This window comes from Colletotrichum scovillei (assembly GCF_011075155.1).
Source record: "Colletotrichum scovillei strain TJNH1 chromosome Unknown Contig00006, whole genome shotgun sequence".
Classification (NCBI taxonomy): Eukaryota; Fungi; Ascomycota; class Sordariomycetes; order Glomerellales; family Glomerellaceae; genus Colletotrichum; species Colletotrichum scovillei.
In genome coordinates, this window is record NW_023336264.1 from 4,408,401 (window position 1) to 4,432,341 (window position 23,941).

At 55.0% G+C, this 23,941-nt stretch overlaps 5 protein-coding genes across 5 annotated transcripts; 2 read left to right on the plus strand and 3 right to left on the minus strand.

Moving 5' to 3' along the window:
• Positions 1–449: 449 nt before the first annotated feature.
• HER10_EVM0005318 (uncharacterized protein) lies at positions 450–822 on the minus strand (the record flags this gene model as incomplete). Its single annotated transcript, XM_035474939.1, has 2 exons — positions 450–663; positions 713–822. The coding sequence occupies 2 exons, from the start codon at positions 820–822 to the stop codon at positions 450–452; spliced, it is 324 nt and encodes a 107-aa protein (XP_035332607.1).
• Positions 823–12,203: 11,381 nt separating this feature from the next.
• Positions 12,204–13,231, minus strand: HER10_EVM0011845 (methyltransferase domain-containing protein; the record flags this gene model as incomplete). The annotated part of the gene is made up of 3 exons (XM_035481262.1): positions 12,204–12,334; positions 12,371–12,492; positions 12,576–13,231. The coding sequence occupies 3 exons, from the start codon at positions 13,229–13,231 to the stop codon at positions 12,204–12,206; spliced, it is 909 nt and encodes a 302-aa protein (XP_035333424.1).
• Positions 13,232–15,985: 2,754 nt separating this feature from the next.
• Positions 15,986–19,207, minus strand: HER10_EVM0001466 (uncharacterized protein). The gene has a single exon (XM_035471211.1). The coding sequence runs from the start codon at positions 17,521–17,523 to the stop codon at positions 16,336–16,338; it is 1,188 nt and encodes a 395-aa protein (XP_035332162.1). The 5' UTR covers positions 17,524–19,207; the 3' UTR covers positions 15,986–16,335.
• A 341-nt stretch (positions 19,208–19,548) lies between these two features.
• On the plus strand, positions 19,549–21,624 carry HER10_EVM0004338 (trimethyllysine dioxygenase; the record flags this gene model as incomplete). The annotated part of the gene is made up of 9 exons (XM_035473987.1): positions 19,549–19,586; positions 20,024–20,041; positions 20,127–20,193; positions 20,285–20,345; positions 20,426–20,513; positions 20,571–20,679; positions 20,736–21,357; positions 21,417–21,488; positions 21,545–21,624. 9 exons carry the CDS (start codon positions 19,549–19,551, stop codon positions 21,622–21,624), a joined length of 1,155 nt encoding a protein of 384 aa, XP_035332487.1.
• A 1,074-nt stretch (positions 21,625–22,698) lies between these two features.
• Positions 22,699–23,731, plus strand: HER10_EVM0001266 (short-chain dehydrogenase; the record flags this gene model as incomplete). Its single annotated transcript, XM_035471021.1, has 4 exons — positions 22,699–22,942; positions 22,998–23,381; positions 23,431–23,563; positions 23,617–23,731. 4 exons carry the CDS (start codon positions 22,699–22,701, stop codon positions 23,729–23,731), a joined length of 876 nt encoding a protein of 291 aa, XP_035332135.1.
• Positions 23,732–23,941: the final 210 nt, after the last annotated feature.

Sequence of the window (23,941 nt, forward strand, 5' to 3'; positions counted from 1 at the left end):
TTCGTAGAAATATCCCCCCACATTGAAGAGGAAAGCCTTGGCGAATATGGTATGTGGGAGGAAGCAGAAGAAGTTTGATTTCTTTTCCCGTTCGTACCTTATTACCTGCCACGCCTGCGAGTAGTTCTCCAATCAACTTTGACGATCGAATCTGGTCAATGGTAACAGGGTGCGGCGTGGCTGAAGGGCGGCGGTACGTCAATTGCAACGTGGAGTCCATGCAGCAACGTTGTGCCTTTTTTCTTTCTTCCTCTCTTTTGCTACATGGCGTTTTATTCCCTCTCTCGCTTCTGGGGGCTGCGGACGAGAGAGACGAAAGAGGAATCACGACCCCGGCATCGCAATGCAGTCTCTCCTTAAAAGACAGAAAAGATTGTTAAGAAACACGTTGTCGTTGTCGTCGACCGCCTCATGATCCACACCTGCACAGTACACTACACCAGAATGCTTCAGAGCATCCACAAGAGAGATAGAGACCGGGAGAAAAGAGGACAGTCGTGGACGGGAAGGACGAAGAAAAAAAGAAAGGACCCCACTATCCCACCGTCAGCCGTCCATCGCCCACCGCCATTATCCGCGCCAGGCGCCCTGTCGCATTCTCCGCTTTGCTGCAGAGTGCAGTGTGTTGCCGTTGCACTTCTTGCAGATGCAGCCCCCCTGGTCCTATCGATTTTGAATCATTGGATGATTTTTTTTTTGTCTGTATTCGTACCTTGGCTGTGTTTTTTTCTCCCACTGTGAGGAAGTGTCTTTTGACGACATTGCCTGTCTTTCTCCAGCCCATGACGCATGGTTTCTTTGAAACGTCGAATAGAGCGTCATAGTCCGAGAAGTTAACCATTGGGTACTATCATATGTCACTGCGATATAGAATACCCGGCGTCATCAAGTAAACTTTCTCAAAATGGTGGCTCGTCGTCGGGAGGGTTCGTGGTAAGGCAGATATCAGGTGCGCGCACGTGGGGTGGGTGGATCGGCCGCTGAAGGAAATCCTGCTTTTTGCTTCGGGTGCTGTGATTGGTCCGTTGATTTGGCGTTGGGGGAATTTTGGGTACGAATGCCTTCAAGATGCGTGCGGCCTGAAGACGCCCTTCGATTTGCTGCTCCACGGCATCATTGATTCGAATTGCAGCCCAAAGACTCATTGCTGAAGAGGAGAGATTATGGGGGAAAAGGGTTCACCGTTTCCCTGGTTGACCGAAATTTATCGTCATCTCCCGGGAATTTCGAGGTTGCGTTCTCGCGATCGAGACAGGTCTGCACCGTCGCAGTACTAAAAGTGGCATATTTCGGCAATCGTTCTCTTTCGTCTTAAGGTAAGGTAGCTCGTCACACGCACTCGCTGCGCCCATCCATCCGGGTGTCCGGTTCCAACTTCTAGCGCCGCAAAGTCACGGAACCGCCTTTTGGATCGCGAGAGAAGCGGTGATGGCACGAGCTGAGCACGAACTCCGTACCGTGGTCCCGTATGACAGTTTCCCACCCGATCCCCCGATTCCCGGCGCAAGGCGTGCAAGCGCGTGTGTAAGCGTGGTACGTGTAAAGTAACCTCGAGTGTAACGCAGACGGCGGCGGCGGAGAATGGGGCACGACGGGTTCGACAGCCTTCGTTCTCATCCGTTCCAATGTAACCTCCAAACGCCGGGTGCGTGGGCGATGGAGCACCGTACGCGATAATGCTGAAGTATGCGCTGTCGAACGCAACATGGCAGGGTCTCGCATGCTTTCAAACCGTCGAGATTCCCACTATATCGGAGCTTACCTAATACCCGCGTGCGCGAGGGCAGTTGAACCCAGGATGCATTACCTAAGCTGAAGAGCTGAAGAGCTGAAGACGTGTGTACGTTTGCCCTCAGCCACAATCATCCTGGTAACACTTGTAAGCATATAACACGCCGGTGCTAAAGCTATATTACCTTTCTTGACAGAAACCCGCACAATGAATGCGTCGGAGCCTGAAAGTGGGAGGGGCGGGTTGGAGCGGTGCGGTACGGCGGCCGGCCGAGTTCTAGGCTTCCCGACCGTCGGGGCCATGTGGGCTGAACTCTGGGAACATCGTGGCAAAAAAAAGGTGAAACTTCAAGAACCTTGGTATTGGTGTAGGTTGACGAACTTGCGGCTGAGATGGTTTATCCACAGACCACTTTACACATTCCTGCACTGTCTTTTGGCTGCGTCTAGTTGCTCCCAGGTTCCGCGTCCTTGAGTCTTTACACGTGTAAGTAATCCCGGGGCAAGATAGTGTTTACAAACAGTAGTCTATTGCAGACAGACGGCGCTTAGTTTGGCATTGTAAGTGCATGGGATTACCTAAGGTCACGATTCACTGGGCAGCTATGGGGCATATGCCAACACGCGCCTTTGTTTGAAGTTGAGCAGAACAACACTGAATCTAAATCAATTACTTGGAACCGCGCACTCTATACGAAGCTACCGGTTCGGCTACGGCGCCGGACGTGACGTGAGGCTTGGGTTGCTCTTACACCCACCCCAGGGCTCTTTCTCGTCTACCGGTGCTGCTTGTTCGTGGGGTGTAAGTCTGCAGGACGTTGTGTAACTTCAAATCGTCATTGGCCTAACTCAACGTCAGCATTCTTTTTATTGCCCTTTTCGGACAAAAAAGACCCTTCCTGTGATGATGTCTTGCAGATCCCGTTGCGAACAAAAGAAATTGATGACGTTGGACAGGAAAACCGGACCGAAGAAACCTGACCATACCGAATGGGTTGCAAACAGACGGAACACCGACCACCGGCCCGGACGACGACTTGACGGATACCTACTGTTCTGAATTTGCCTGTGCCGTTGCCGTTGCCGGGAGGCTGGTCACGCAAGCCCCCGGAGATGGTGATGATCGGCCCCTCCTGACGCCTGATGGTTCACGAAGCACACCCCTCTCCTCCGCTAATCTGGCAAATCTTGAAGTTCGCAACTTTACCTGCACGTTTGTGCGACGGTGGCTTTTTCTTAGCGCGGCTTTCTTGGTTCATCACCATTACCATTGTCACGTCGCGAGCAAACTACCGCTAAAGTAGTGAATCCGGGGACTTGCCTGTTGTCTTTTTAATTGTTGCTTCTGGGATGACGGTTGAGTTCGTGAGCACTGTGACAACTACCAAGGACGATCCCAGCTGGGAAGAATAGACTCCGGCCCAAGGGAAATTCGTTTACCATCTTTTCGTTTAATCAATCGCAGAGCAGCTCCGGCCTCCACGGGTTTCTGGCTTTCGAGCGGGCATTCCCTGGGAGGCTGGCGTCACCAAAATAGAATCGAGACCAACCAGTGACTAAATTGACCGTGTCTTCCGTTTGCGTTCATTATGCGAGCGGGACGGACGCGGGGATGGGCGAACGAGCAACGTTGGGCGATTTATGATGATGCCATCACCCATGGAAGGGAAGGGGTGTGTGTTTTGGTGACTGACGTTTTGATAGGCGACACCGAACAGAGTCACGCGGAGTTTAAGCTTTCGAAATGTATCTCAAACAGTTTGGCGATCTTTCTTTAGAAGATTTGCAATCTGCAGATACGACGCTGCGCTTGTTCCTCGTTGGATTACATAAACACTTTACTCTGTAGATAGGTTACCTACTCGCGCACTTACACCCCCCGCCGCCCGAGGTGGAAGATTCACGACTCGAGTCTTCGGCTTCGCAAATTTGGGCAGACAAAGACTCCAGCCGCGCCGAGGCTCGCGATAATATACATATAGATGTATCTAAAAGAGTCTTTCCATCTTGCCATTTCCGGCGCTTCCTGAACCAAAAAAGTCAATTGCAACATGATTGAAGAAGAAGAAGCAGCGAAACTCAAACAAACTCAAACAAGAAGAAGCGTCGCCAAGCAGAACCACACGAGTCTTGATTGAAAGTTCTTGGCCTCCCCCCCCCCCTCGGTTTGCCCGCAAATTTAACTAGGGCCGCAGGAAATCCTATTCCTGAATCCTAGCTTCGGGCCAACCCCACATCCTATCTATGCAATCAATCTGAAGCAGCAAGAATCAAAATCACCAACACTGGTCCCTTGTTCGAGCTAATCAGATTATATCAGCCTTTGGTGCTGGGGGCTTCCCGGGAGAACGAGCACCGCAAGAAACACTGCACCCTTCGATCACGCGATTCCCAAAGAGGAATCCTGCAGATTGAACCACCGTGAGGCTAACTCGTCTGAAAAAAGTGTCCACGGGCCGTTTCGCCGCAATTTCTCGTGGAGGGTGAATTAGGCTAGAAGCCTGCTAGACTTTTTAGCTAGTCGACGATAGAATATATTGTTACGAACTCTAGCGGCGCAAACCAGAAAAAAAAGAGCCTCACCGTTCACCAAGTGATGGGAAGCCTCGGGACGAAGGCACTCATCTTCGCCGTCTGGAGATTACGAACGCGTCTTGGCGTCGTGCGAGGTAGATTCCGATCCGCGGGCGGAGCTGGGGGGTGTTCGTTTGCCTCTCTCTCTCTCGGTCCAAGCTTCACGTTCTCAACACCAGTGGGAGCTGTGAAATGAGGTTCCATTCGGAAACCCTGGGGGATGGCAGATATCCATCGCTCGTGATCCCAGCCTAGTGTGGCTTTTGGGTGTGGTGTGGCTCCGTTGATCCCGTCCTCCGTGCCATTGCCACCATTCTTCACCGCCGCCTCCCCGCGATTCTTTAACATTGCGATGTTCATGAGTCCGAGTGTGATGGCGTACTTTGCCGTGCGATGCAAGGCGAGAGAACCCTCACCCCTCCAAAAGACCCTGACTTGTCATATCATCGTCGTCGGGATGTCGCGGCTGTTGATCTCTCTGTGTACCGCGCAAGGCAAGGCAAGGCGAAGCTGTAATTCTCTCGCGCTTTGACCTGACCATGTGGAACTCGACCCTCTCTTCATCATGGGGAATTTCACGGTGATCTGTCTACTTCGTTGTCGCGTTTGCTCTCTGGTCGTACAGAGGACAAATCCTTAGTCAGAGTTCAAGGTCGAAGAGGACCCAGGAACCCAAACCCGAGTCAAGAACCAAACACGGACCGTGTTCGTTTCGTTTGGCATCCCGTCATCTCAGCACTGGGCAACCCAGAGTCAGTGAGCCTTGCCTGCGGGTGTTGTGCATCTCTAGCGGCGATTGTATGTGCGCGTGTATCCCGTATGCGCCCCTTGCGTCCTTTGTCTGTGTGCGGAATGTGAGGGTGGGAGTTTCAACATCTCTGGGGAAGAGAGAGGAGACTCGAATATTGGTTCTCGGTGAGGCTTCAGCCAACGGGCTTACACCGATTGCGACGAGCCTCTATCCGGTACCCAGCAACTAGAAATGGGGGCCCCCAACATGAGCGGTCTGCACTGCAATTCTGCAGAGCCTTTCTCGAGCTTGAATGTAAACGTCAACGGATCACATTTCCGACGCGTTTACACTACCACTTGCGTTTCTTCCCGCTCCATGCTCAGTACGAAGGACAGTCTATCCACTCAGCACACCCCTCCCATGTCGTCGTTCATTGCCTGCCCCCAAAGAAAGGAAGGGAAAAAAAAAAAATCAGCTTCCCCTTGTCGTGCCCCCCGATTTCCTCGCCATTTCTTTTTCCATCAGCCGTCAAAACGTCGTTACCGCAGATACATGAGTCCCCTATCCTTGCGCCCGTGTGGGGAGTGAAAAGAACAAGAGCGACAAGGAAGAAGAGAGAGACAGAGCTTACTGTGTATCCATCCAGAGGAGCCCACACAGTGAGGAAGGCTAAGAGGACCTCGGGCGGACGAACCCAGGCACGACAGGGGGATTAGGGGACCAGGGGGGAAACCATGGGATCTCCATACAGTGCCTCTCGCTTCGTGTCGCTCACCGACTTGCAGATCTACGATTTCCTCCGTCTTCCGTCGTAAGGAAGCTCTAGGAGTGGCTGAAGCCTGGAAAGGTCAAGGTCAAGAGGGCAATGGGTGGCAGGTATGCTTGGCGGTGTGCTTCCCCTGGTGTGTCTGCTCATTTCGCTTTGCTCTCTGAACAGAGCTAGGTGGACTGGGGTTCTGGCGTCGCAGGTTGAGCAGTCCACATGGGGAGAGGCAGCTCAACACTGGAGGAATTATACACTGCATTGCATTGTGGGGTTCAAGACATCTCAAAGTCAGGTCAGCCGCGTAGGATGGGACCCCTGGGTCTATTGTCTTCCGTTCGTCTGTTGTTCTTCCCGCGCCCCCATCTCCGATTCTGCTGGTGGTTTGTGGCCCCCGCAACACGAAGATTGGCCGGGCTGACCGTGGGCGGGATGGCATGGTGGTAATGGATATATCAAGAATCTGATCAGTCATCCAGCAGACGTCGGACGACAAGCACTTGGCGCTATAGACGCGGGAGAGTGGCACACGCAGATTGACAGGTTTCGAATCGCCAAGCCATATTCGTACTCTATATCCGTAGTCTACGGATACAGCATCGAGAGCAGCGTCGCAACCGTACTTGGCCGAGCCTGTACCTGCAGAACGCGCCATGCAGGCTGCACCCGCCCTCCACTCATTTAGAACTCCCAGTCGTTTTCCCCCTCCCCATCTTCGGAATACCCCAGTCGACATCTGTTTCATCTTCATCTTTTCGTCGTTCGACTCTATCTATCACGATGGCTCAAAAGAGTAACTCGACTGTGGTGGACCTGTTCAACGGTGATGGAGAAGCCGAGCAGCGAGGTCCCATCCACCCATCTGCACGACATTGCAGGAACAAGGAAACTTTTTTTTTAATTCCTTTCCCGCCCACCCCGAATAATGACACGACTTTTCTGAGTGATGCCCACACAGTCTGCTGTCTTGCTCAATGTTTCGTTTGATTTGATTTTTGGGTTGACTTGACTCTCGGACGCTCCATCACACGAACTCGGCCGAGGTCCCCATCATCTTCCAAGGGTTTGTTGTGCAGTTCTTCGTGGAGAAAGCTGTCAAATGTAACCGTGCTGAATGGAGACGTTGGAGACAAAGAGGGCATGCTCTCTTTCACAATCGAAAGACGCGGGATAGCATCAGCCAATGTCGACGTCTGCCTCACATAGACTCGCCCACCGGGGGAGCCACCAATCATTTCCCAACGAGCAGGGCCCCTTCGGCTTTTCCCTCTCGCTACCCTCGCATCACATCTCATTGCCGTCCCGTCGTACGGAGGAGTCGTCGTCGTTATCATCTCAGCCTTGCATTGCATCGCATCCATGATCCGCACATCCACCGACGCTGTGCAATGACTGGACTGTCAGGACACAATGTAGTCCGTACCTTACTATGTACAGCACCATGTCATTGTCAGATCAGGTCTCGCGCAGTAGAACGGAACGCCTCTCTCCAAGCCCTTGAGCCTCCAAGTCTTGGCCCCCTTTGCTGCCCCCTTCCAGCACGTCGGCCTCTGTATCCCCATCCGGACCTGCATCTCCTTCAGCTCCCCTGCAAACGGTCAGAAAAGCCGTCCACGCCTCCACAGCCCAAAGAAGGTAGGTAGACAGGCAAAAGGGCAAAAAAAGAAAAAGAAAAGAAATAAGGGGATGGATGCAAAGTCACGCATACATCGATGAAAAAAGGGGTATGCATTCGGTTGCAACCGTAACGAGCCAACAGCCGCCTTTCTCCCACCCGTTCCCCAGACCTACCTGCTTCAGCTTCCCTGAGAAGGGAAACTTAATGCGTGCCCGTTAAGATCGTCTTCAGGTTCTCTCGCCCCCCCGCGCGGTGTATGTAGAGTCGCACCGGCCAACGGGATAGGCCAGTTTGCACCTCACCTTTTCCCCCCTCGTGCTCCTCCACCCCTCCGGCTCGTCCACTTGCACCTATCAGCGTCCGCGCCGTCCTCCGCACCCCCCGTACCGGCCAACCGCCGAACCAAGCAGGATGAGTGGATCCTCCCCCGGTCTCCCGTCCCCGATCTCTCGTCCTCTCCTTTCGGTGCCCCTTTTCCTACCTCACACTTAGGACGCTTGCGGCATTATGTGCCAACGGTCACGCATCAGCGCACCCGCGCCACAGAGACCGGCTACCTCTTAGCTCCATTGCGACCGCCAGCCAACAGGCTCCTCATGAAGCCATGGGAGATGGGGTACATGCCCTTAAGTACGTGTACTGTGCCTTAGCATGCTCATCTGTACACCACGACGGGAGGCTAAGAGCCCGCTAGCCTCACGCCCGTCACCATTTGCGACGCTGGCGCACTCTGGAAAGCGTGGTCACGAAGAGCGAGCGAGAGAGAGAGAGAGAGAGAGAGAGAGAGAGAGAGAGATGGAGAAAAGGCCACCAGCCGCCGCCAAAAAGATTGTGCGACGCAAGCGTCCAGAGCTTCCCAGCTTCGGCGCCATCACGCCCCCAGGTTTGGTTCAGCCAAACAACTTGGAGCTTTCTCTACCGTCCGTACACTTTTTTTCTGCTTTTCTGCTGCTCGCCCGTTGCTCCCATCCGGCAGCTCGGAAAGCTCTAAATTGCTGGTTGCGGGGCACACAGAAGCAACACCCAAGCTAAAGCCTTTGGTCTCCCAGCCAGCCTCTCTACCCAGTGGGCAAAAAAGGGTGGTGGTGGCTCTTCTAGCTAAAAGCCTTCTTTTCCTTCTACGCGTTCGAATCCGTCGTCGCGACTCAGTTGGGTCGTCGGGCCAGAACCCTGCATTAGTCGCGATTCTTCTCTGTCCCGTTCAACTCTCAATGTGCACCACATGTCGTGGCTGGCAGGGCTGGGAGTCTTGCGTGATGCCGGGACAGTTGTTGTGTGACCTGATGGCTGGGAGCAGGACAACACGGGGACCTTGTGCCCGTGATCCTTTGATGTGCTCGTGCGAGACATGGCAGTCTGGCTTCCACTTTTTCCCAACTTCTCGTTCCCAGAACACCGGAATCTGGAAAAGTGGGCGTGAATGGCAACGCCTGACTCGAAACGGGACTCTACAGTCCTCTACCGGTCACTCATTTCTGCACAGGCGTTGGACGGAGTACGGGGGCGGAGATTTGAACCAGAGAGCACACACGCCGTGGAGATGAGGAACGATTGTGTAGTAGCGAACCGGTCCTCACTGTCCAGAGGCCGTCCCCGTCACCAGCCCACGCCTCCGGGTCCGAGCCCAGTGTAAGTCCGGGCCTCTCTCATTCTCCTTTCGCATCTTTGCCAAGTCTACACCCCTCGTGCTCCCCTTTTGCGGCCGAGCACTGCCGCTAGCCACCGTGTTTAATCAAAAGTTGGGATGGCACCTCTCAAGGCTGCCAGATTGCCATGCCCACAAGGCGGCTCGTTAGCGCGCGCAAAGACGCCGCGCCACGAGAGGACAGAGACGGCCTTTCTGCCCATCGTGGCGCGGCGTGGATGGGAAGGGGGAGCTGTCCAAGTAACGAGACGCTCCAGTTGGCTGTCGTCCGAGCAAATGAAGAGATGGAAGATAGCTTACGGCTTGCTAGTATTTCCTGGGAAGGGTGAGAATCGGATCCGGGAGATCAGTTCAGGTAAGCGGGCGCCGAATCGATGGACGGATGCGAGTGATCTCTTTCGGGCGCCCGCGGAGATGGGAGAGATCGGGAAGCGAGTTTCACGAACATCTTTGTGGCCCTTTTGCTAGATGTGGCTTTCCGTCCGAGAGCGAAAGGGTGGGTTCGAAAGCATTAGGCCTCGTAATGAAGAAACATCGCATCGCGATGGCCTCATCTCATCGTGGGAAAGGCGTTCGCCCTCCGACAAGGGCCTACTCGTGGCTTTCGCATCCTTCCGATCAGCGGAGAAGATCTCAAACAAGCCACCACTCCGATGGGTCGGGTCCTTGGACTTGCATTCCGAAACAGCCGTGGCCTGCCTCCGGTCCTCTCGAGGCGCGAGATGGGCATGATCTGATGATGAACAGTGGGATCCAGCCACGGGGTTCAGCCTTGCGATAACGTGAACGTTCAAAGATTGAAGATGGTCCAGTATCTGATGCTGTGGCTTTCTGATGGCGATGATCGCTCCGGACCATACACTTGGGCCGTTGTAAAGAGGCTCTTTTCTCAAACCCCGATGCCCTCCATCATTCAGCCTCATGACGATTACCAACTTCGGATATTGCCCGCCGTGAGGCTCACTGACGTCCTCCGTACTTGTACGTTATCACAACCCGTCTCTTCCTTCTTCGTATGACACGACCGCTGTGGCGCCAGACTCGCAGCACAGAGATCTCCTTAAAGTCCAGACCTTGAGCATGTCTGACAAGTCGCTACCTCAGGCTGGCATCTTCCCGCCGGGATCCATTGCCCGCTCTCACTACGCCCGCGATGCCGCCCAGACCGTGAGAACCTCGGACGCACACACGCACACAGTCAGAGGGGGCAATATTCTGTCATTGTAATGGTCCGGCCCGGGAGATGAACAGCGCAATGACCGCAACCGCTCACGGCCGCTCTTGTCACGCAAAGACTTCACAGGCACTGACGCCTTTCAACTCATGCGCTGGCGTGGTTGGCATTTCGACGGGTGTCCGAGAGGTCCGAGGCCCCCCCCCCCCCCTTCCCCAATCCTTCGTTATCCGCGAGACTCGGGAAGAAAGCAATGACCTCCAGCTATGTCTTGTTGTCATTTGCGGGCTCTCGGACTGGTGAGGTTTTGCACTGACGCTTTCCGAGTTGCGCGGTTTTTATCTGCCTCCCCATGCCCTCTAGGCTCTCTCCCTCTCTCTTGTATGGCCGGTAAGTTGTGAGGGCATATTGTGACTTGCGGTCAGTAATTTGAAGTGCTAGCTAAAGGGAGCACGGCGGGAAGTTTAAACTGGTGGAAAGGGGACGTGCAATTTGACTCTTGTCTATGTGAACTTGTCCGGCGCGGTAAGCCCATATGGTTTTCGTCACGCCTTGTGTTGTATGAGCTTCTCAATCACCGGCCTCCCGGAGGTGTCTACTTGCCATGGGGGGTGTGACATACTTCCAAGCGGGCTGTTGCATTGTTTTGGTGATGAAGGCCGACTTGGGACCTGGAACTTCTGGACAACGGAACCGGGATTGCGATATTCGTTGCCGTTTCCGTCTTCTTCCGCGCCTGAAGTGTCTCTTAAAAGCCCTGAGACATTATGGATCGAAGCGCGGTCGATATTCTGAGCAAAATATATTTTCGAGTAAGCGGCCTATTAATTGTAATGTCTGCAAGGCCACACTCCATCCACAACCGTGGTTTGATCTGCTGCTTTAACAACTCTGCTCTTTTCTGACAACCAATGGCCATGCGTTTCGACCCTAAGACTTTACTGTCAGCCTAGACTCATCAACGCTCTTCACATGTACAGTGGTGAATACACCAGTATGACGAAGAAACGCGTGGAGAAGGTCTGCCGTGCCGTCAGCTGTGATAAATCTATTCCTAGTACATTAGAAGATGTGCAGACAGCCACCAGAGACGTCGCATCCCAGAGGCCGTCTGAACGGCCAGGAAAGAGGTGCAGTCTCGTCCCTTTCTGGTCGTTGAATAGACCCCTGCCGAAAGATAGAAGCCTTTTAAGACTGATGTACTGCTTGTCACCGATTGGCTGCCTGGACACACGTCTTGCTCTTGCACAGAGACTGGCTTGAGGGGTTCACCATCGATCAAGCTGACTATACTCGGCCTTGGACCAACCTACACCGCACAACTTGCGGACAACGTCATGGAGCACTCGAACACACTGACAGGCAGAGCCATAGAGATTTTAATCAATCATGGAACCTGGCCTTGGACGCAACTGAACGGCAATTTCTGTGTGACAGTGTGCTTTCTCTCTAATTCGGGTCAAAACAGATTTGGTATCTTTCTTCCTACGGAATTCCCGCAGCAGACTGTACCTTAGAACATGGACCCTTTCTGAAAGCCAGGGGAGGAATAAACCACGACTGAAGGACATAAAAGCTCAGGTCCTTTGAAGTGACGGCTCGAATATGCCTCCCTATTCAAGTATATGCTGACGTTCAAGTCCCATCTTGACACTCGGCGTACTGGCTCTCGGCTCTGCAACTGGATAGACCTTCTTCCCGATTTCATGTGGTTCGCGACGAGGAAACCGATGTCGTACATCTCAGCGTGTAAGCGGAAGAGGTAGAGGCCAGCCAGAACAGGCGAACAGAGCAGGTAAGTTTCAACACACCGTGGCCTTACTTGGATCAATGGGGTGGCAGCGTGGTCTTTCCGCTGGATAGACCCTGATTGCATTGAAGCGTAACAAAGATGGGTTGACCGTAGATACGAGATGAAGGAGTAGCCTATCTTTGAGGAGTGAGCGGAGGGTAGAACCAACCTTATCAAGCTCGCTGTCCCCAGTTCCACACGAAATCAAAGCCAACTCGACACCCCTTTTCCTCCACATCCCGCTTCAACTCTGCCTCGATGCGAGTGACATCCTCCATCGTATTGACCGTCTCCTCCCCGCCGTCTTCAACTATGGAGGCCAACGAAGGTCGTATTAGACGCATGATCCCCGAAGTAGCTTCGTCTCGTACGGAATCATCTGCGGCCCACGAGTTGAAGATCTTTTGCTCGCAGTTCTGGAACCCCAGTTTCTTGAGCTTTTTGAGCAGGCCCATCGGCATTCTATCGGGCACGTAAGCAGTGAGCTTCTCATGACTGGAGGCGAAAAAGAGGTAAAGCAAGGCAACGGCAGTGGAACTACTCACAGTCTATCCCTCCCGACCTTCGCGTCGTGCTGCATGGTAACCCACCAGAACTCTTCATACGCCCTGCTCAGCGGATAGAATCTGATGAATAGGTCACTCATGTCCTCCCAGAGAAGCCACCCGCCCGGCAACAACAACTCGCGCATGTTTGTAACAGCGACGTCCCAGTCGTCCTTCTTCAATCCTAGTGCGAGCAGTCTTACATGGACGAGATCGAACGTGCCCCTGAGCTCCGCCGGAAATGGCTTGAGAATTACATGGACGAGATCGAACGTGCCCCTGAGCTCCGCCGGAAATGGCTTGAGAACGTCGTGCTCCATGAAGTTGAACGATACTTCTGATCTTTGCGACTGGGGCATTTTGAGCCCGTCGAGATCAAAGCCGTAGAGTTCCGAGCCCTGCGGGATGATCTGGGCAAGGGATATCAGCCATATACCGCTTCCCGTTGCTACGTCTGCGATTCGGGGGGCTCGGCCTAGGTTTGCTGTTTCGAGAGATGAGAGGATGTGCGGCGGGAGGAGGTCGACGGTGAGGGGCAGCCAGACTTTGAAGTGGTTGTCTGCCAGGCGCTCGCGCTCGCCGTCAACATCCCCGCGATTGAGGTTGTAGATCGTATCGGTCCGTGATGCCTCCTTTGATGCCTGTCGTTCTGCCATGTTGAGTGTTCATTCGTAGGTGATGTCTGCAACGAATCCGTGCTTTTTTCAAGGTTGGATTCTGCAATATGTTCCTACAGGTAGCTGGGCGTAAGAAATTAGTCATTCCGCACTCTCCGAACACTTCTCCGTATTCTGGTTTCCCCAGTGCATGCTTCATGCATGCCATGCAATTGGATTTGGAAATCTATTGGACTTCGAGTGTTGATAGGTGGATGGAACCCAATGTGGTGTGATGCTCTGAGCTTCATCCTGGAGCTCCGGCTACCCCTCATTCACAGCTGGCAACTTAAACCTCCAACAACTGAACACTTGCTGCGTAGTTAATCCCTGCTTCAACTGTGTTAATTCGGACGGAGACGGGGAACGATGCCGGGAAGAGGCTACGGAGCATCTGACCCAGCATGAACACTCATCAAGGATTCAAGATACGGTAGCTAAGGAATTAAAAGCGCGTCCATTTGCAAATGAACAAGATCTATAGATAAAAAACTCTCCTACGGAACATGTCTATTCCGCAGCATCACCCTCGGCCTCATTAAATGATTCGGCCAGCTCTACAAGCTTGATAAGCCACTGCCCGGCGTCGTCCGAACTGCAGACCATAACGACAACACCTCTGTCCTCAAGCTCCTCCCCAGATGCCACCTTTTCTCCGTCTCCCTCACAATACCCCAGGAAAGGAAAACTTCCATTCTCGTCACATATGGGATTAAGAAGCTCAGTGGCCGTAAAGTTGTAGTCTGGCATGAAGACGACGTTGGTCTGAAAGTCCGTCATGATACTACGAGGTTTCCCACGGCTACCAGAGTTGCTGGCACGAAGATTAGTGAAAGAACGAAGTATTGATTTACCAACATCGGACATAGATTGGCGGATGTCCTCACACACTGTCGTTTCGCGTGTCTGAATGATGTCCATGTCGTCAAAATTCAATGAAGGAGGTTTGCGGGCTGGCGGGGTACGAGAAGGGGGAAGAGAAGGCGACCAAGATGAAGAAGAGGGTACAGAAGAAGGGACGGATCGATCACGTACCTCGTCTTGAGCGGGCTGAACGGGGGCTGTGAAATCGTTCGGTGGCGTTGGAGGCACCTCGCGAATAGTTGGTACCCTGTTGTTGGCAACGGTCTGGCCTTGCGCTCCTCGACTCCGGGGGTCAGATTCAAGCTGGTCGGATCGTCGACTTGAGAGAGAGGTGTGGCCACTGATGGCTCTTGGTTCTTCAAGCGGCCTCCCAAGGTTGGATGGTGACTCTTTCGCGATGTTCAAGGGGGCTGGCTGGTCTGAGTCAGTCCACAAGGAACTCTCACAACTTTCAGGGGCCGCATTCACCTTCAAAGATGCCCGGGTAGCAGAGTCCAAGCTCGCTGATCTGATGGAAGCAGACCTAGGTTCTGGTTCGATGTCTTGGTTTTGGTCTGGACGACTGCGATCTACCCTTGGACGACCTCGCTCGCCGATTGTCTCGGAAGCGTCTCCAGAACGACCATTCCACACAGGCCTTGGAAGATTCGATGCTCCCCTCGATAGCTTACTAGGCTGGTTGAACCGCGAGCGACTCAAGCTCGAGCTGCGATGTGTTCGGGAAGACGTTCCAGGTAACGACTTCTGGAGGCTGGATACGCGCTCAAGGGGTCCAGGTGGTTTCCCTGTCATAGTCCTGGGTCCCTTTGGCTGTTGTCTTTGCTGAATGGGACCGGGGACTGTTACAGGAGCAGGCTGGTTCCCGAAAGCGCTTGGTCGTTTCTGCCATACGTTCTCGAGAGGCCCGGATATCACCCGTCCCTGCTGCTGCTGCTGCTCTACCTGTTGTTGCCTACATTGATCTCTTCGTTGTTGCGCCAACTTTTTGTGTTCTTCCTGTGACACCTCTTGATATGCTCCAGGGAGGGACTCGGGATAGGGCGGCTCTTTGACGTATGGTTCATGATCTGTTAGTCTCCGATGGGACTCGTGCTTTCTCTGTTCCTCCCGGCCTGATTGCACCGGCGCTTCGGCTTCTGCTTGTTGACCTCGCCCCTGGCCCCTGTATTGTTGCTGCTCCCGCTGCTGCCTCTCACAATTTTGTTGCTCGCGCTGCTCTGCTTGCGCACGTGCGCCGTCTTCTCGCTGTTTCTGATGCTGCTGTTCTTGCTGTGGTGGTAGTACCTGCCGGTGAGAGTGATCCTGCGGTTGTGAGTGAGGTTGAAGTTGGGGAGGGTAACCATTCGGCTGCCGATACTCTCGGTGTTGATTATTCTGCGACTGAAAAACCCGTTGCTGCTGATGAACAGCAGAGGGCATAACCACTTCAACCGCCGTCGCAGGAACCTGCGGAACTTGTGGAACAGAGGGAACGGCCATTGTCGTGGCCCCGACCCCAGTCGCGATACCCGTCAGAGGCAGAGGCAAAGCCAGAGGCGGAGGCGAGACGGCCTGCGCGCCGCGACAGTACATAACGAGGTGTCCCAACAGCCACAACCCCGAGAAACCAAAGACGATGCCAGCGAAAGCGACGGCGGCGTCCCGGGGCACAGCGGCCTTTTCGCCGATACTGTAAACCAGGACGACGACGGTGAAGATGACGAGGGTGAGGATCATTGTGGCGGGGAGGATCTTTGCGGTGTAGTCGTGGATGACCCTGTCCGTCGTTGGCCGAGGCATTTTGAAAGGGGGGAAAAGGTTGCCCTTCTTTACTACTTTTGAAGCCGGTGTTGGATCTACTATTTTGAGATGGTCGATGTGACTGGAGTTGTACGCTTTAGGTTTTAGCAGGCCGGTTGTGTTACTACAGCTTCTCCTGAGACTGATATAATATCAGGCGCATCTGGGATCACTCGCATGAAGGACCTCGCTATATCAACAACTACATCAAAGGCGCGAGAAGGCTTTGGTTCATACTCGTAGGCAGATGAACTCATGATCCCATTCTAGATTTCCTCCTTATGTCTCCTAGTAGTGCACAGAAATCGTGTCTCATATCTGTCGTAACAGGTTATTTGCTCGACAAGCGCAAGCATTTCAACACAAAGGAAAAGGGTAGAACAATTTTCAGTCTATCAAAAAGGCAGAAGCCGAACCACCCAAGACAGGAACAAAGCCTTCCTGAAGAAAGACATTTCCAATCATGAAGGACGCCGGTAAGGTTCATAGTGAGACCGCGGCCTCGTCGCCTCCCCTTCCTCCCGAACACGCCACTGGCTAAAGGAAACCGGCGTAGCGGGCAACTCGACAGCGAGAGCAAGCGCAACAGAAACGGGGACGGGAACGCTGCCGTCGTCGTGGTCGTCATAGCGACGGCTGTCGTGGCGGTCGCGGCCAAAGGAGTCCGGGCTGTAGTGTTTCCACGTGTACGGCTTCGCCAGCGGCGGCTTCATCTCCACGGCGTACGCCGGCGGCGGGGAGTTGTACCGCGGCAGCGACGAGACGTCCTGGTCCGAGCCGTTTTGGCGCAGTTGTTGCCAGGGGCGAGGGAACTTTGCGGAGCCGACGCTTTCTGAGATGGAGCGTCGCTTGAACCAAAGGAGGCAGGTTAGGCCTGCTACCGAGGCGATGGCTGCGACGGTGGTGCCTGCGATGATGCCGCCCGAGGTTGAGGTTCTCGGGGAGGCGGCTGCTGCTGCGGCGGCGGGGGTGGTTTCTGAGGGGGATGTTACTGCTGATGGGGTAGGGAGGTCATCGCCTGGGTTTGCGGATGGTGTCGGCGAGGCAGCTGGAACTGTCTCGACGGCTGTCGTCGTCGCTGCCTGGGTAGCCGTTGTCGGCGTCGCGCTTGTTGTAGTCCTTGTTCTTGTCTTTGTAGATGAGACTGATGTGCTGGAAGTCTGAGACCCTTCTTCCTCCTGGCCGTCGTCCAAGACGCAGGCAGAACCGCCTCGACATGTGTACCCAAACGGACAACACTTGCTTCCACACTGCGGCAGAGACTCTTTCAGTTTCGTGGTGTGTATCGGGCTCGTCGGGTTCTCGACTACGTCTTGTAAGGTGACGTCGCAGGTGATGGGCGAGATGGTCTCGCACGAAGACCCCTTTGGACAGCATAGGGCGGTGGTTTTCTCCGCGAGCACCATGCATGTCGTTTCGCTGGGGCAGCAAAAGTAGTCTGCCATGCCGTTGCCGCAGGCCGTGTAGCCTTTGACGGGGCAGCTGGCATCGGCTCGTAATGTTGATTTTGGTGTAAGTTGGTTGTTAATATTTTGGGGGGTTGATGTTGGTAGCGATAGGGGTGTGATTTGTAGTCCGGAGACGCAGGTTTCGGTGTAGAGAAGCCAGATTATTATGCATAGCCTCCGCCAGCTTCCTACTGAGGCCATGTTGTTTATGCAAAGATTACAGAAGGACTTCCAGAAGAGAACGGTTGTAGAGAATGAAAGAGATGTAGATAGACTGTAATACCAAAGGAAATCCAACCAAAACAGATACCCTCAACTAAAGGAAAGCCACTCGGCCGGAACATACACGCAGAGGACATCGCGGTATATGAGTGCCTCGTCTACAACAGCCAAGACAAGCAAACAAAAAAGACGCTGTTGGTTAGTACCAACGATCGAACCAACCGCAGAACATGCTCTGCCGCGATGACGGGGGGTTTCGACGTTCGGTCCTCGTCGTCGCCAAGCGCGACCAATCACACGAGCCGTCTACGCGCGAACACTTTACAAATCCCCAACGCCGCTCCAACAGCAGCAAACGCCAACCTGCAGGAGACAACACAGCAAAGAAAGGAGGAAGAACTTCCAATTTACCGTTCTGTCGGCGCCGTCTAGGTCATGTGAGTGGGCGGCCATGAGGGTCTGCTGCAGGTTGTACCTTGTAACGTCTCAAGGCATGGCCAGAACGGGTAAGGAGGTTGCTGTGAAGGCCGATTGTGGCAGTCTGGCGCTTGTTGTTCCATGTCCTTTCCCTGAGAGGGTCTGGGTACGGGACCCGGATGCCACGATGACGATGACAGGGCCCGAAAATCGGGTGGATGTCGATGAGGCAGGTGAGAATAGGTGTCCCGGGAGAACGGTCACGGCGGCTATGGTGGTTGGACCCTCTGGGCGAAATCCCACCTGTCCGGGATTTGGGAGGCGTGTAACCTGTGAGAGAGAGGGCCTCGAAAGACGGTCTGGACGAAGGGCGATCAAACGCGCTTGGGCGTAGCGAGGCATACTTTTGACGACGTGGCGGGATTGTCTGGCAGTGGTAATGCTCGAGGTGGTATGGCGGGAAGACGAAGCAAGATACGCCGTTGATCAGGGGAGCCGAAATGTTGGGCTGTGCCCATGAGCGTCTGCGAGGTTGTGTCATGGCGGCGGACTGAAGGCCGGCGATCTGTCCAACACTGCCCGAATGACGGGCTTTTCCCCCGGGGACGGCGTCTCTCCTCGGAGGTTACGCTGCCGGATGGGGGCTGCTCCGGCCCTCCGAGTCTCACCTCTCGGGAGCGGAAGCCGGAGCCGGAGTTGAGGCCGGAGCCTGTGCAAGTTGCCCTAGGAGTCTAGGACCATCGGATGAATTGATCGTGGAGCATTCCTGCCGCCTAGGATGTACTTAGCTAGACGGGATGGTGTCTGGAACATTATTAACTCAAGCGTCAATCCAGGCTGTAGCTGCGACTGCATATCCTACCACCTTGTCGAGGGATTCCCCATGAGGCAGTCTCTCTACCAGTGGAGGCACAAGTGACGGCATGATGTAGCTCATCATGACACGCGCGAGAGCGCCAGCCCACCGAGAGAAGCACAAGACGCCATGATATGTTTCTCATAAGGAACTCCGGCCAGAACTCCTGTACCTGTTCCCCAACTCAGCCCATCCACAGTTGAAGTGTCCACCTGGGGCCGTCCAGGCTTTGTTTAACGGGTACCGAATCGACTGGCTAGACCGAGGCATAATCCATCTTCAGGGCATGGCAACAAAGCAGTGGACAGGGGTACGGTAAGTACGGAGGGGCAATCAGCTGATGTCAGTGCCAAAACCACAGCATCTCTAGCGGTACTGTACCAATCCCGCCTGTTCTCGGCTTTTTCTCAGCTTTCCCCAGAGGCCAGAGCCCCCCTCCCTCCCCCCCGCGAGCTCCCTCCCCCCCGCGAGCTCCCTCCCCCCCGCGAGATCCCTCCCCCCCGTCGCATTTCTCAAACAAACCACCCAAAATCATCCCGGTTTCCAAACTCCCATCCATTTCTCAGAGTTCAATTCTCTCCAACTTTACCTTACCTTATCCTACATCTTCCCTCCCACCCTCCTCTCGGCCCGTTATCAGAGTTCCATCCCACAGGACCTGAACCTCACCACCCAATTGGGGCTCTAGAGTGCTTCTTCTCCCCCCTTCAGTTCGTCTGTAGGTCTCCAAAATGCTCCCCTGGAGAACCATCGCACCCCGAGCCGCGAGGTATGTAGTACAATCATCGTCCACATGTGTGACACGTCAAGGTCTCACTCCCCCGTTCTAGGCGTGCCTCTGCATTCGGAGCAGCACAAGCACCCCGCATCACCTTCGGATCCGCGTGTAGACACCTTTCCGCAACCGCCGCCGCCCGCCAGCTCAACGCAAAAGTCGTCACCGACGGCGTGCAATTCGACGGGCTGACGGGCGTATCTACCCGTAGATCAACGCTGTAAGTCCCGGTCATACTCCAACCCAACCCACCGCACCTACCCCCGCCTTCTTTCCCCGTCTCCCGTCCCCCGTCTTCCCGCTCGGCCCCCCCGGTCCCCTGGCCGCAACTCCGGCTCCGGCTCCGGCTCCGGCGCAACCAGCCGGTCCTCACCATGACGTGACCATCTTCCACACACCTCAACTAACACAAACTCTCTCCCAACGCGCAGCCCCCATTTCTGGCTCAGGTACGTTTCCGCCAACCGCATCAGCGAGCCTCAGCATCAGAAATCCATCACCTCGGCTGAACTAACACAACCCCCCGGCATGCAGAGACAACTGTCGATGCAGCACATGCGTGAACCAAGACACCACGCAACGAAACTTTGACACATACGCTGTAAGCGCCCCCTCGTATCATGACCCATACCCGTCTGCCCAAAAGACCCTCCCGATAAAGCAGTACCGTCCCCAAACTTACAATATTGTAGATCAGCCAAGACATCCGACCTTCCGAGATCAAGTCGGAAGAAAAGGGTATCAAGGTGACATGTAAGTGCAACACCCAAGCCCCCCTCCCCTTCATACACCCTCGCAAAAGAAACACGGATTTAACAGTCACGCGCAACTAGGGGAGCAAGACGGTCACGAGAGCTTCTACCCCTGGCACTTCATCAAGCACTACCTGCAAAATGACCACCGCAATCCGGAGCAAGTCAAGTAAGGGACAATCTCCTACCATCACATCACATCAGTTCACTAACCTTCCACGCAAAGCTACCACTTCTGGGGCTCTGACGTGGGCGAAAGGCGTCCCGTCGTCGAGTACGATCACCTCATGACCGACAAGGACGACTCGGGCGTCGCAAAGCTGACAAATCTCATTGTAAGCATGCCCCGTCCTCTGCTACCAGAGGATGACAGGTCAACTGACACCCGCAGCGCGAGTACGGCTTCGCCTTCGTGGACGGAACCCCCTACGACACCCCGGAACCAACACAGCGCGTCCTCGAGAGAATCGCCTTCATCCGCGAGACGCACTACGGCGGCTTCTACGACTTCGTCCCGGACCTCGCCATGGCCGACACGGCCTACACCAACATCGCCCTCCCGGCGCACACGGACACGACCTACTTCACCGACCCGGCCGGCCTACAGGCCTTCCACATGCTCTCCCACGAGGCTCCGCCGGGACAGCAGTTACCCAAAGACGGAAAGCTCGGAGGCGAATCGCTCCTCGTGGACGCCTTTTACGCGGCGCAGATCCTGCAAAAGGAAGACCCGGCCGCGTACGAGATCCTCTCCAAGGTGCGCCTGCCCTGGCACGCGAGCGGCAACGAGGGCATCACCATCTCGCCCGACAAGCGGTACCCCGTGCTCGAGGTCGACCCGCAGACGCGGACGCTGCAGCGGGTGCGGTGGAACAACGACGACCGCGGCGTGGTTCCGTTCACCGACGACGTTTCGCCGACCGAGTGGTACGCGGCGGCGCGCAAGTGGGATGCCATTCTCCGGAGATCCGACGTTGAGTTTTGGTGGCAACTGAAGCCCGGCCAGGTTTTGAGTGAGTGGTGCCATGTCTTGCCTTGAAACGAGACGGGACAAATGCTAATCAGTGTTCAGTCTTTGACAATTGGCGTGTGATGCACGGTAGGAGTGCGTTTGAGGGCAGACGACGCATCGCCGGCGCCTACAGTGAGTATCTCGACTTTCTCCGGTCATCACACGAGCGACGCAACTAACACCGGTAGTTAATCGCGACGACTTTGTCTCCCGCTGGAGAAACACAAACTTCCCCCATGAACAGGTCCTGAACCAGGTTGTTGGCTAGACGGGGCACGAAGGGCCAGGGAACGCATGGCAGGGTGAGTTGCATTGGCATGTGAAGGAGCAAATGGTTCGCGAGTAAAGGCGCAAAGAGGAAACCGTTGATATCATCTCGTCCGTTCCATCGCTGCGTTTTGGCCGATGACCCGCGCGTTTCGTTTCTGGCAGCCCAGGTCTCGTGTCATTGTGTGCCCCCGCGATGTCCCCTGTAGTGTAAAAAAGCGGCTGTAGTGTAGAAGCGCGCCAGTCGAGTCAAGGCGGGGGATGTGCGTTTTAGCCCCGATGGCCCCGCGATTCAGGACCTTGGCCCATTGAGCAAACCCGCCGTGGACATTGGGAATTGACATTTCGCATCTCTGGAGACTTGGACACGGCCCAGTTCAGGAACAATGCGACCCGAATAGCCCCGAAGGCCGGGACCCCATGGCACCAGGTTCCCCCCACAAGAACCTGGAAGTTCTGGAACCCCCCCGGCAACGACCGAGGATGAAGAAGACTTGAGACATGCAGCAGAAGCCTGGAAGGGAATGTTGCGACGACGGCAGCCATGCATAGGCATATCCCTAGTGGCCGTCTTCAGGGTCAATGACGGCTTTGAGACACCTCATTGACCCCTCCATCCGTCCTAGCGTGGAGCGACACAGCATGGAGCAGACAGCTTCCCCCTCCGGGAACCTCCCCTTGAGCCCCACAGCGTCACCTCGCTGTCGATTGTTCCGGCGCATGAGCCAGGGATTCATTGCCGCGGCGCGCCGGCCATACTAGTATTAGTATTAGCTCCTCCCTCGAGGGGGCCGCTTCGTGAATGTACATCGTCGAGTGGAATCCTCAATATCTTTAGAGTGCGGTGAAGCTTTCTCCCTAGAACCTTGTTTGAGTGAATTAGCAGAAGAAGAAAAGAGACCCTCTTGCGGCAATATTCCTCCCTGTCCTGTCGAGTCGACGCTTGTTAAATATGTTCCGCCACGCCCTTCGCGCTGCGGTCTCGCGGCCCCGAGTCCTCTGTGTTCCTCGTGCCGCAGTCGCCAGCAACAGCAACCCCGCGAGATTCCAACCCTTTTCCACGACAGTCGCAAGAATGGCCGACATGAAGGACGGTGCTTTCAAGCACGATGCCACCACGGCCCCGCAAAGCACCCGTGTGCTGCCTCTCTTCTCTCTCAAGGGCAAGACGGCTATTGTTTCTGGAGCTGGTGCTGGCATTGGCTTGCAAATCGCCCATGCCTACGCCGAGGCGGGTGCCAACGTGGCCATCTGGTACAACAGCAACAAAAAGGCCCTGGACCGTGCTGCCGAGATTGAGAAGGAGTACGGCGTCAAGTGTGCGTGGAGGCGCCATGGAAATACGTCCAAGTCGTGTTGCTAACCATTCCGCAGGCAAGGCGTACCCGGTGAACGTCACCTCCCACCAAGCCATTCAGGAGTCGATCCAGCAGATCGTGTCCGAGTTCAACGGCCGCCTCGACATCTTTGTCGCCAACTCGGGCATCGCATGGGAAGAGGGTCCTTTGATCGACGGGCCCATGGACGTTGCCGACAGGGTCATGGCTGTCAACGTCAATGGCACCGTGTACTGCGCCCAAGTTGCTGGGGAGCACTTCCGCAGGCAAAAGAAGGAGGGCACAACGCTCGACGGCAAGAAGCTCGAAGGCTTCACCACTGGTAGCTTTATTGCTACCGCCAGCATGAGCGCTCACGTCGTCAACATCCCGCAGGCGCAAGCCGTGTACAACGCGTCCAAGGCGGCCGTCGTCCACCTCTGTAAGTGCTGTAGTTGCGGAGGAACCGAACGGGGCTGACCAGTGCACAGGCAAGAGCTTGGCTGTTGAATGGGTCGATTTTGCCCGCGTCAACACGGTGTCGCCCGGATACATCAAGACTGAGATTACCGCGTTTGTCGACGAAGAGTCCAAGAAGCAGTGGAGAAACAAGACGCCAATGGGGTGAGTTGCAGAGATGCATTATGTGTGAGTCTGTAGGCTGACTTGACAAACAGACGCGAGGGAGAACCCAGCGAGCTCAAGGGCGCATACTTGTACCTGGCATCGGATGCCGCCTCGTACACCACCGGATCCGATCTTGTCGTCGACGGAGGCTACTGCTTGCCGTAAGAAGCGGAGGAGAATGATACCCATGAGGATGCCGTAGAGATGGAAGATTGCGATGGCGGAGCTGGAGGAAAGAATGGCCGGCGAGCAAGGGTTCCGGAGGCTGCTTGATGAGCCGATAAGCCGAGCCGGAGCTTGCTTGCGTATTGGGTCATTGGCTCGAATGGTGCAGCTATACCAGCGACAACAGGCTGTGAGCACCTTCAAGGTCGA